The sequence below is a fragment of the Anas acuta genome, chromosome 5 (assembly GCF_963932015.1).
Source record: "Anas acuta chromosome 5, bAnaAcu1.1, whole genome shotgun sequence".
NCBI classification, from domain to species: domain Eukaryota; kingdom Metazoa; phylum Chordata; class Aves; order Anseriformes; family Anatidae; genus Anas; species Anas acuta.
In genome coordinates, this window is record NC_088983.1 from 4989570 (window position 1) to 5002810 (window position 13241).

General features: G+C 49.7%; 1 protein-coding gene across 3 annotated transcripts in view; it reads right to left on the bottom strand.

Moving 5' to 3' along the window:
• Positions 1-9882: 9882 nt before the first annotated feature.
• The window catches only part of ARMH4 (armadillo like helical domain containing 4), a 53738-nt gene continuing 50379 nt past the window's right edge, over positions 9883-13241 (bottom strand). For all 3 annotated transcript variants that reach the window (XM_068682411.1, XM_068682412.1, XM_068682410.1), the window contains exons 7-8: positions 10888-11022; positions 9883-10676 (exon numbers count right to left, since the gene is read on the bottom strand). In XM_068682411.1, coding sequence (XP_068538512.1) covers positions 10608-10676; positions 10888-11022 — 204 coding nt within the window. In that variant the 3' untranslated portion in view covers positions 9883-10607. The remainder of the gene's footprint in view (positions 10677-10887; positions 11023-13241) is intronic.

Genomic DNA, 13241 nt, shown 5'->3' on the forward strand with positions numbered 1-13241 from the left:
CTAAATGATCCACAGAGTGGAACCAGACAGGCAAAGGGACTTGGAGAAATTATTGCGGGCTCTGCCGTGCCCAGGTCTCATCTGTTGCTCCAGCTCCTCTCAGAGGAGGAAAGGCTGCGCGGGAGGTGTGGGACGGGAGGTGCTGCTCTCTGCACGTCTCGCTGTCCCTGATGAGCTGGACATGAGCTTCAGGCAAAAAGAAAGTTAATCTCTGTTTAGAGTGTTTGTTGGACACTTCAATATATCAGAGAAGAAGAAGCAAACCCTGGAGAAAAGCCATTCTGTCTCCCAACGCTGTTTCCACTGAGGAGCAACGCCTGCCCTGCAGCAGTGACTGTCAGAGCTCCACGTGTGAGCCACTCTCCCACCTAAAGAGGGGAAACTGAGGCACGAAGCTGGTGAAATGAATTTGCTGGAGCCTCTCCAGTATGTGAACAGCAGCCTGCAGTGCTCTCAGCCTGCTGCTCTCTGGGAAGCAGAGACAGCCCCTTGAAAACTCACCATTCCCAAACTGGGTTCCCTCCTCCCAGGCAGAGCAGGACCTGCCAGGGTGCTCAGCCTTGATCCAAATCGCTGTCAGGCATTGCTACTATAAAGGACACATCCTCCCTGTCTACTAAACCAAAATACAATGAATCTGGGTGCAAGCTGGCTTGGCTTTTAGCCTCACTTAACGTAAGCTCCCCCCATACCAGTCGGCTGTGCTGTTCTGGCCTCCAGGCACCTTGCACTAGCAGTGCCTCCTGCACACACACGGACACACAAATGTTTCCCAGCACCACCAAAAACACTGCTGCTCCATTCCGGTGTCCTGCGTTTGGTGAGCCCAGACTTTGATTAATTGGTGGCATCAGGCAGCACGTGCAGTGTTCAAGTTCGCTTGCAAAATCCAGGCAATCAGCAGAGTGGCTCAGTGCATTTTGCTTTGCTGGAAGGTAAATGGTAATTAGGAGGATGCTTTTCTTGTTTCCTTTCTCATGAATGTTCATGCTTGGCCATCCAAAAATATACGTTACTTTTGGCTTAGAGTTTCCACTGCCTCATCTCCTTCCTACACACAAAGTGATCATTTCACTGTTTCAGGGCAATAGCACGTATTTTTAATCCCAATAAGCTGACTGCAAAACAAATATCCAATTAAAAACTCATTTTTAATAGATACTGTACAGCTTGCATGCAGCCAAATCCCTTTACTATCCTTCTGTTTTTAATGCTATTAAACTACATTCCTCAGTTTCAATTTTAGAGGGATGTCTTTAGAGCATCCACCACTACTGAGCATTTAGCGATTCACTGCTTTGCTGGATAGAAGGATGGACTTGGGTTACTTCTACTGGATTTATTATTATTGTTGTTGTTGTTATTGTTTTGCTTTATTATTATTATTATATATATTATATTTACATTTATTTATTTACTTATTTATTTGTTTACTTATTTAGTTATTTTTCCATCCATGTGGCACCAGGGCCACCGCCTGTTCCACGGCCTTGTCCCACCCACAGAGCTCAGCGATGTGTCACAGCCGGACTCCCCAAGGTTAGAGGGACGGTGATGGTGACACTTATGTGACAGCACCTCCCAGGGTATCATTACAGACAGAGCAGCTTTCTGTTTCCATGCGGGTGAAGCAAGGCTTTAAGCAGCTTCTTCTTCCCGTTCCAGTGTGTGGGGAAAAGGCATTTGCCTTTTAGCCTTATTATTTGAGATCATTATTTCTGGGCTATTTTGGTCACCTACTGGGATGTTGGGTGCCTTCAGCTTCTTGGGCTGTTCCTGGACGTCCCCTCCAGCCTCCTACATTGCTGGTTCTCCTGTCTCCATCCCTTCTCCCCTGACAGAGACAGCACCAGCACATCCTCACTGCCCCAGATTTGTCCTGTCCTCATCTCTCCCTGTGCCTGCAGATCCAGCACCACTGATTTATGCACTGATATCCACACCGGCACCTTCTCTGCAACCCATTTCCCACCTGCAGGCCCAGCCCCAGCCACTTCTGTGTCTGTGCACCTCATCCTGGGGGAGCCGCTCTGCCCCAGGAGCTCACCCCAAAGGTCCCTGTACAGAAAGCAGTGGTTGCTGCCTTGTCCCAGTGGTGTGGGGAGCACGGCTGCTTCAGCAGCACACCGACAGGCCTGGTGTGACAGCACACGGATGTGCCATCGCCATCATTATTCCTCGCTTAGCACCCTGGGGCTGTAAAGCAGCCTCATCCAGAAACCCATTTAGCACCTGAGTATATTACCCCCCATAGAGGAGATTAAATGTCATTCTTTAGATTAAGCTTGGCTTTAAAAACAATTACACTTGGCAAGGCAGGTTACAAAGTGCTTTTATCCTGCACTGCCTACAGACAAGCTTCGCTTGCCTCTTACAGATTAGGATTGTTCCTTGAAGACACGTCCAAACAGCCCTCAGCCACCAGTTTTGATGTAGCCCACCCAAACACACGGTTCAGAGAAGCCAGAGACCTGCATGCCCACAGAAAAGTTTTATGTACCCAGCACAGCCTTCTCTCACCGGAGCCCTGACATGATGCATTTTACTACGATCGAGTTTCAGTCTGTATCCAAGTGAGATTTAACCTGGCTGGAGTGAAACAGAAAAGCAATCAGGTGGTGGATTGGAAAAGAATCATTTGCTATTTTTTAGGATTAAAAATGTAAAATGTAAATAATCTAAAAAAAAAAACTACATCAGAGGCCCTGAATTTGGCTAAGCGCACATAAATGCGGGGTAAGTCATAGTATCATGGAAAAAATAAGGTTGGAAAAGACCTTCAAGACCTTCATCTGGTTCAACCACCCCCCTACCACCAATGTCACCCCTAACCCATGTCCCCAAGCACCAGGCCCAACCTTCCCTTGAACACCCCCAGGGACGGGGACTCCCCCACCTTCCTGGGCAACCTGTCCCAACGCCTGCCTGCTCTTGCTGAGAAGAAATGTGTCCTAAATGTTTTAACTGTTGCAGAGTAGTGCTTTTTGTCCAGTTCTTGGTTTTAATTGTTGAAGAGTAGGGGCACGATGTTTCCATTTTTCCATTCACCAAGAACATCGCCTGACTGCCAGGACTTTTCAGCTATGATGGACAGAGGCTTGGCAACTCCACCAGCCAGTTCCCTCAGGACCCTGGGGTTCATGTCATCAGGTCCCACAGACTTGTACCTGTTTAAATTCATCAGCTGGTTTCAAACGTGCTCTTCACTTACAGTGGGAGGGACTTTGATCCCCCAGCCTCCATCTATGGGTTTAGGGAAATGAAAGACATGGGAAGCCTGTCCACCAGTGCAGACGAAGGCAAAGAAGTTGCTGAGTACCTCAGCCTTCTCCATATCTGTCATTACCAATTACTCAGATACAGAAACTCATTCTTAATATAAGAAATTAGCCACCTATAATCACTTAAACACTTAGGCCCAGGCCCCCTGCTGCTGTATGGCTGAGGGGCCGGCCTGCTCCCCACATCGCTGTGGTGCCAGTGATATCTCTGATACGTCTGTGGGCCTCACACTGAGGAGGGCTGCCGCTCGCCTTGCTCCTTTCTCTAGCCTTCTTCTTGCCTCAGAGGCTCTCAGAGGACTGAGTAGCTGAGCAAGTGGCGGGCCAGCTGTAGGGGGGCCTCTTTTATAGGGCCAGGGGCAAAAGGTGGGGTGGTGGTGGCCACTGTGGCCTCAACGAGCCTCTGTGATGCCCAACATGAGTGGCCCAAAGGCGGCTGTGCTGGGAGCAGCCTGGAAGATGCCCTCATGAGGAGGGTTGGGGGTCTCAGGGCCCCTTTTCTGGGGCTGGCTCCCCCAGGCCCAGGCAAGGAAAAAGCAAAACCCATGGGCACAATCTCCAGAAGCAAATAAATGAATGCTAAAGGGCGTACCGACCAGTGGCAATGAAACCTAGAAAAATAACTAAAATAATAATAATAAAAAATCTAGTCAATCAATTATTCAAAATAAGGATTTTCAGCTTCCACGTTTCATGTATGATTAAACCCAGTAATAAATATTTTGACTGCAAAATCCCAGGTCTAAATTACACCCTGACCCTGGCAAATGATCTCATCATCTAGACTTTGCTTGTGTAATAGCAGCTGTTTTAATTTTCCTGCAGAAATTCATGATTTATTTCTTAATTTACATGAATAGGGCACATTTTTTGCGTTACCGTTGTTGTTTTTAACCTCTCTTTTTTTTTTTTTTTTTTTTTTTTACCATATTACCAATTTGTTCTCTGTTAAAGGAAAAACTGTCATGCAGCAAAACTCTTAATATCAGCTTTTTCCTTGTAGCCCAATTCCGTTTTCTTTGCTTCAGGTGAAAATGAATTCATTAGCAACGATCCTCAATGACTGCAGCCCCTGCAGCTCCAGACATTTTGAATGAATGCAGTCCCATTCTGCATGTAAAACCTGGAAAATTCATCTTGAGTGAACTCCCACCTGCCAGTCCCTTTCCAAACCCCCCTGAAAATATATTTTCCTGCCAAGCCCATGGGTTCTGCTATGAGGATGCTGCAAGCAAAAGCTGTGAACACCCATGGAAAGGAGCCACCACGTTGGCCTGACCCAGCTCCCCCTGGATCTGTCCCCCGAGCACTGAATTTGGAGCAAAACCAGCTCAGACCCAAACCCTTTCCTTGCAGACAGCGGCTGTGCTGCTCCCGTGCCCCTGGAAGAGCATCACAGGGCTCCTGAGCCCACGAGAGGCTTCACCAGCAGAGCAGGCAGGCGATGCCTTTTGCTTTGTCCTTCCAAAACACATGGATTTAAACACCCCCAGGCTGGGCTGTCCATGATGCTCTGCATCGATCGTGGCCTCACAGCTGACCGCATGCTCGTGATTGACTTAGACCCACTCCAGCGTGACCTTGGGCTTTGCTCAGCCCCAGGGAGCCCACACCAGCAGCTTGTCCCCTCCACCAGAGCACATATAACCTTGTTAACATGTTGTTGTTTTTTTTTTTTTTTTTCTGTGGCCTCAGAATGGCTCTACACATGGTTTTCTTGGGGGGGAGAAATAAGGGGGCTGTTTTAAAATGACCTGTCCCCTAAAATCCGTGATTTGGCCAGCAGTCAGGGGCATTAGGAGGACACCTAATGGATAGACAGACAGAGGCTCACAGCGAGGCAGTGTGATCGCAGAGTCATTTCCTTAGGGAATAAACCTATGGGAAAAAAATAAATAAAAAAGAACATTGTCATTGTTTATCTTCTTTCGGCAGGTTTTGTTTTTTCATCGGAAAAAGTCAGCAATGCAGCAAACAGCTTCATGAATACACAGATTGCTTCTGGCAGCTACCAATTAACAAAGACTGGGCTGGTTCAATCCCCACGTGGCCGTCTCCCTGGGAGTTTCTTGTTTTGTACAAACCATTTTTCATTACAGAAAATACACATGCCTCGCCCCACAGTTCTGGCTGGCTCCTGCTACGAGAGGGAGCTCGATGCGGGATGGGCAGCACCGAGGGCTGGCTGTGTGCCCCGCTGTGCCCAGACCGAGGACCTCCATGCAGGACCATAAAACATGTGCCTGGCCCATACCATGACACAAGGTGTGCCAGGACACCTGCAAGAAGGACTGGGAAGGCCACTATGAACCCAGCCCACACACCTCCTGCCTACTCTCAAGCCTTTCTGATGCTTCTGCTCGGATGGCACGTGCATGGAGGTGCATGAGACAACATTCATCTGCAGTCAGCCTGTGCTTCTCACAGCACCTATACCTGAAACTCCAGGCTCAACCATGCCATACCACTGAGGTTTTGAAAGACTTGTGCACAGACCTTTGTTCATGGGTCAAACCAGGCAGGAAAAAGTGTCCTAATATGGATAAAGAAACTTCTGGTTATATGTAAAGATCTACATCATACACATGTCTGCATTGGGTCCCATTACAGCTACTGGAAATCCAGCCAGAGGAATTTGGGGTGTTACTCATGGTAGCCTAAAGCCAACATCTACCTCCAGGTAAACATCCTACCCAAAACATCCCAGGCTCAGACTCCTCAGTGTGCCCCACTGCAAGCCCAGCATCACACCTTGCACCAAATGTGGAAGAAGAAATGTAACATTTGGGTCTCCAAGCAATCACTTTACAGCTTTACCCGAGAGACAGCACATGCAATGAACCACAGATCAGGGAGACACGGTGCTTAAAGTCAGCTATGATGGACAGCTTTTTATTTTCCAATGTTTTAATTTAACAAAGTGCTACATTCCATAGTTACAGTATGAGGAGTTCGTCTCATCCGAAATAGAAAACCACAAGAAAGCACAAGGACTGCTAATATCACTCTATGGAAGCAGTGCAGTCCAAAGGAACCTCACCTAGGGTGAACATCTGGCCTTGGAGACACCTTTAAAAACCAGCAGCTGTGGGGTGCAGGACCACTTCAGGGCAAGATCTGCACCCCAGGCGGGCTGGTTCCTCCCGCTGGAGATGGGGCTGGACATGCTGAAGGGATGGCGCGACGCCTACAACAAATTCTGGCTTGTGCTATCAGGAAATCCCAAACTGGGCATCCACAGGGAAACAGAGGCGAGCTGCTCGTCTTGTGCCAAGTCAGGAGATGGTTATTGCTGCAGCACAGTCGGCGTTGCAGCTGTGCCTTGGTGCAGGGCTCAGGCTGCATTAGGAGTGGCGTGACCCACCTCTGTGTTCAGCATCTCGTGGGTCGCCCAGCACGGAGCATGCAAGGGCAGAGGGCACTCCTCTGCTGATTTGCTTTGTACTCTATTTTTTTTCAAAAGAATCTGCTTGTTTTGCTGTTTATTTTAGAAATGCAGAGGTATAAATTAAACAGTAGTGCTTTATGAGACCAGAGGCTTCGGCTCCCACCTGAAACCCTCTCCCTGCCCCATCAGCAACCTGACAATTTCAGGCAAATGAATCTAACTCCAGGAACTGTGTATAGAATATTTTTAAGAGCCTGATCTAAAGTCTACCGGCCTTGGATGAGAGGAGAAAGAGCTGGGAGATGTTTGTGCTTTAAGGACCTGCAGAAATTTCACTGATGTCAGGGGCACTGCAGAAAACCCTGTCTGTGCTCCAAAAGCTCCTACGTGTTTCACTGGCACCTGCAGCTGGTTTTGGCTGTCCCTCTTGCCTCCACTCCAAGGAGAACTGAATTGGAAGATGTGGGGAGCATCCCAGCTGTGGGGCAGATGCCTAACCAAAAGTAATTATTATAAACACCTGTACTTCAAATGGATGTTGGTTGGGAGCTCTCTGCACTGCTGAGCTGCCCATAAAGTTGGCAAACAGAAAACTTGTGAGGGCAGCAGCTCCCAACCAAGGCACCGTGCCCTTGGATGACAAACCTGGGAGCGATGCCATGGCACAGCAGTGTTCAGAGCCACAGCCAGGCCTGCGAGTGAAGCTGGACCACAAGCAAAGCCTTTGGGCAGCCCTCCCAGCCCACAAACTGGGCTCCAGCACAGACTGCAGAGCCAAGAGCTGTGCATTTGGCTGGACATCCCACTTAGCTCCAACTTGCCCACCCGTGGCACTGCTGATGTCCAGCATCACGGCCCCCCACGCCACGTCCTCGCTCTCAGAGACACCTGGACAGCCGGCCGATGCACCCAGACACCACCTTTGTCACCCTGACAGACAGCACTGCCTTTAATTTCAATTTGTTACGTTGGGGAGGGAGAAGAGAGAGAGCGAAACTGATTGCCACTGTGGAAAGTTAGCGTTCCCTGAGCTGAGGATTTATTAGCACAACGAAAGGCCGCGGTGCCTCCCCAGCAGCCTTTCCCATCCATCAGTTTGACAACCCGCCCAAAGAGCTCTGCCAGGGCTGCGGTGTTTGCATTCAGATCAGTGCCTCACTCAGCCATCCCTCCTCCTTGCTGGCCAGGAGCCGGGCGTCTTGTCAGCCATGAACACGACATGTGCGGTTATCACAAGCCTCACACATGTTACTCTTAGCAGGAAAGCGAGAGGAGGCCGCCCGCCCTTCACAGGCTGCTGCTGCACCAAGCTGATCCCCAGCTATTCAGATCTCAGTGGTACTATTTGGCAGCAGCAGCAGCAGCTCCTCTTTCCCAGCATTTAGCTCAGGTCTCTCCTTCAGGCACGCAGAGGCCTCGGCCCGCCCAGCTCCATGACAGACCCCCTCACGCAGGCAGGGCAGTGCCCGTAGCCACCATGCACCCTCCCAGCCTGCCGGGCCATGCTCCTCAAAGCACCTTGCAGCTGCCTACGTGGTCTTGTCTGCTTGGTGCTGTACCTCAGGAGATTTTCTGGAGGTGATCTCAAGCAGAGTGGAAGGGAGGACGGTTGCTCCACCTCACAACCCGTCAGGGACATGTCGTCGAAGAGCCTAAGGGAAAACATTTCCCCAAACCCCAGCTGACAAGACAGGACAACAAGCAATGCTAACTGGGCTGTTAACACCTCCCAACCATCTCCAGGCTCTAAGAGATTTAGAAATGAGAAGGAAACAAGGAGAGATCAGTCCAGAAGGAAAGCTCTTAGCCTGGACCTGTGATAGAAGAGGTTTCAGCTTTGGACTGGGGCACCTGGACTTAACAGTGGGCTGCCAGTCAGCGGCTGTCGGGAGATCTGGGCTGCTTTTTGCAAGGCAAAATCCTGCTGATGAATTTTCAGGAATGAGAAGGGAGAGAGGAGAAGGGAGCCCTGGCTGGGAGAGCCTGTCCTAGACGGACTGGGGAGTGGAGACAGCTCGGTGTGCTGAGGGACAGCTTTGTCCTCTGCCTCCCAACCTGCTCCCCATGCACTCAGAGGGATGGACATGAGGGCCTCGCATAGCTCCTGGGCTGGAAGACTAGCATTGGTAGCAGCATTTGGAATATAGGTTGTCCTACTTGGCCTTCTCACTGGATGTGAGGAGAAGGCCTACAGGAAAGGCCCTGGGCTCTGAAGAGTGTTGCTTGTCTGGAGCCGAACATCCATCTGATGACTTAATGCCCACGAGACCCTGACCCTCTGAAGAGAGAAGTGAGCTTCAGGCTCTTCTGGTCTGGTCTTCTGAGTGTTGTCTCTACCACACAAACCCACGAGACATTTGCTTACCCTCACCTACATCTGTCTTTGCAACCTGACAGGCCTTTACAAAGGATGAAGCCCTGCGTGGGTGCTCCTCAGACACACTTCCACCTCCTCAAAGACTCGGCGGGACTTGTCTCGGCACACATGCTGGCTGAACTTTTTTCTTTAATCAAGTCTCCTCTGGTGACAGCCGCTGTTCCTTGCGTGAAGGATGGTTCCCCACAGAACAGTGATTTCCACCTTGGAAACATGAATATTTTGCATAAATGTAAGATTAAAGAGTCACTGCACAGCCGGCAAGAGAGCGAAAGAAATGCAGCCCTTTGTTTTTAGCTATTTTGACTGTGCAAAGCACCATTACCTTCCCCTGCTCGGTTCCTAGAAGGTCAGGCACTGGCTGTCCCCCTCTGCACCCTAGTGCCAGCAGCATGGAGGCTTGCCCTCACCCCGTGCTTCACCTCCACAGCCGTCCATCCTACAGCTTCATCTCTTCCCCCATGCTCAGACCTCAAACAGATCCTCCAGCCAGGGCAGCCGCTGCTTTCCAACTATCCCCCCATCAGCCATGAGTCCCTCGGCACCTCAGCCACCTTCGGTGCCTTCCTGCTTTTGGTGGCACAGAGACAAGACCCACCAGCTCTCTCAAAGGTTTCACAAAGCTTTCAGGGGTTGAAAACGCAACTCGCAGTCGGGAAAGGAGGCAGACGCTCCGCTTCCACCGCTGTGTGAACGCAGCCTTGGGTTAGGGGTGAAGCAATCACTAGTACCTACAAACAGGGGGCAGAAGCTGAGGCAACCTCTGCCCCATCTTTCCTTTTACCTACCTGCACACTGAACAAAAGCTAAGAGATCCATGCAAGACTACCCGTCAGTACGTGAGCGCTGGTATTTATTGTGCTGTAACAGACAGTGCTGGTTGAAAATGGACTAAGATTTTTGTCGTGAATCAAGTGTTGAGGCCATTCCCGTGTGTTTCCAAGAAGCGTGGAGCAGAGCTGAAGGGAGGGCTTGTAAAAGAAGGGGCGGGAATCAGGGAACAGAGCGTAGAAATGTGCTTCAAACTGTATCGACAACACGGTACTTGGGCGCTTCTCAGGTGACGAGGGATACAGTTCAAGTGGATAACTCATTAATTAAGCAGAGCAGCTAATCTCAGCACTAATGAACTCTAGCTCAGGTAATGTAACATTTAAAATTAACGAATTGGACAGAAGTCATTCACAGCAAAGATTTCCATTCCCAGGTTAGGTGAGAGCAATTGTTATGATTAGATTACTGCCAGCCAAGGACCGAAATAGTACACCGGGGTAATAGGAGAATAATCATCCATACGGATCAGCTCCCGCTGTAACAAGACGCGCTGCGGATCTGAATGAGGCGCCAGGTGTGAATGTGAAATCTCACTACGGTACCAAAACAAACATCACTGCGTGGTGCACGTAGAGCATAGCATGCCTGGTTCGCCGGGGTGGTACCAACCACTGCTCGGTGTTCGGGGTGGCTGAGAGCAGCGATGCAGCAGAAAGTCCTTCCTTCTTTTCCTCCCCCTCCCTCCTTTTAAAAGTCACTGGATATCACAAGGGCACTGCAGTTTGATTCAAAATTCGTCTTCGGAGCTGTCGGCTAAGAGCATTACTCGGTCTTGCATGCTGTTAAATTCCCTCTGCTAGGGGAAGAAAAGAAACATTAAAGACTTCAATATGCAAACTGAAATGAGCAGTGTCTGGATCCCTCCCCCAGTACTCCAAGCGAGAAGTCCAGCGAACTTCAACCCAGAGAAACCACTCTCCATAACCAGTTGGCTCTTATATTACAACCAAAAGTTAACTGGAGAGTGGTGGGAACAGGTTGGGGTTTTTCCTTTGCAGTTGCTCTACCTTTCTTTTATGCCTCTTCGAGCCATTTCTCCTCCGGCGATTCATAATCTTAATGCTGTAGAGTGCTCCAAGGATGAAGAGGGCTCCAGCTATCCCGACTCCTACAGGAACCAGCATCCCTGACATGTATCCTGCCTGCGTTGGAAAGAGACAAGCGGAGCAGAAATCACAACAGCATCCTTTCAGAGGTATTTTCCACTACTCCAGGTGGAAAATATAGTTGGACCAGCTGATCTTGGAGGTCTTTTCCAACCTTAATGATTCTATGACTGCAACACAACCCTACACTTTCATCAGACTTTACTGTATTTGGGTCCTTCTCCCACCCACATAGGATGGGATCTACTCCCAGGATTCCAAAAAAAAGCCTCAAACCAGCCCCACTGCAGGACCTGGATGGCCACCACAACTGCTCACTCACGCTCAGCTTTTTCTAGCAAATACTTCTTTCCAACAGCTGAGAGCTCAGCATTTGCCCCCTTTGGTATGGAGCTGCGAGGGCTGGGGTGACATGTCTGTGGATACACTTAGCAGTGTCTTCCTGGCCAACTCTTATTGCTAGAAGATGTCTAACCGCAACCAAACTGCTAAATATACCCTGACTGAAAAGATTTACAGAGCTTCCATGCTCCGCAGAGATATCTGTCATGGGAGAGTGAGTGCCCCAGGACCTGCTGGAGCCCCCTTGGCTTCATACTCAAAATCTGTGAACCAAACACCTTTGTTTCGCATGGGAAGGGGTCACTTTGAGCAGGACAAGGCTGTGGGGGCGCACTCATGCCTGCAGCTGGTCTTGTCGCAGAGCAGATGCAAATCAGCCTTAATGCAGTAGTTATGATCCATACGTTTGCATTGCCAAGAGTTTAAAATGTCAATAAATATATATATAGCACGAATAATTTGTAAACATTTAAAATCCTTCCAAAAATATCCCCACGTGATCATTACTTTACTGTTTAAATGAAAATTAAGCCAAGCTGCTCAGTGCTGCCTTCATTCACACTGCAGCAGTGGTGTTCTCGGAGGCTTTACCCTTCTCCTCCTACACACCCCAAATCAGATTTTACACCTGCCGAGGGACAGATGCATGATCCAGAGGATTACCAGGCGCCTCTTAGCAAGACTTAGTCCAGTGCTCGCAACCGTGTTCATCTGCATTCCCAAACTGCAAGACAACCTAACAACACATGCTGACGCTGTAATTGCTTTTCTTCCATAATCCGCTGAGTGGGAAAAACAAAAGCAGGCAGTGCGTGCTGCCCTGGCTTCACAGGCTTATCTGGAGAATGAAAATACCTGCTCTCACCTGGGACAGACACAGATGAAAACAAGGGCTGTTCTGCCTTCACAAACCCCTCCAGACCCCGCTCGGCTCTTTAAATAGTAACATCTTCGTGTCTGCACTGCAAAGCTGGAGGGCTCAGGCCTTCGGCTGCATCCCGCAGCATCCCCGCGATGCTGGGGGGAGCTGTGTGTGGCACCCCAGTCCCCAAAAAGGAGGTTAGGGAGAACACAGCTAAAAGGCTGCATCTCTGTGAGGCAATTAAGGTGCCTTAATTGGGTGACCTAATTAGCACAGCGTGGGTTGTGCTATTTCTGGAACTTTGCTGCTGGCACAGGCGGTGAGGGCAGGCTGGCAGTGCCTTTTTAGCTGCTGCCCAGTTGAGTTTCTGTACCAGAAATTGCTGCTTTTAACATGGTGAATTCTCCTGTCAGCCCGTGAGCCCTTCCCAAGCCTGGCCAGCAGATGCCCCTTTTGCAGCATTTTCCCCACAGCTGGGTCATTGGTTTATACCCCTAATGCCTGCGATGTGAGCCAGGTGCAGGGCCCGTCCTCCCAGCCCTTCTGAGTCATGTAGCCCAAGCTGTGAGGGCTTTTGCACTTGCCTGATACAAAATCCCATTTCACAGGCAGCTCCAAAGCCAATTTTTTACCCCTTGCCCATGGGGAAGAGAACGTTTCTTTACAGACCCTAGGGATGCTTTTAGGATCCCCAATCCATCATCGTGACCTTCCTGGCTCTGCTGGACATTGAGATAACAGCAATAGAGGATTTCAGAGGAACCTCATGTCCCTTATTTTCTATTCCCAAGACAACATTTGCACAGCGTTTTCAGGAGACAGGACATATTTATCAGTTCACTGCCCCGTGCTCCTGGTCCCACACTGACCACACCGTCCCCTCTCAACAAGGAAGATGAGGAATCGGGGTGAGCAGGTTAATCTGTGAGTGATGTGAGTGGGTTTTGTTGGGCTTTTCTAAGAGAAAAACATGATTAAGGAAAATGAGCAAGGTGAAAGATCTGCCTCCAGGTGTCTGCCCTACCCTGCAGGAGGGAGATGTCTCTCTGGT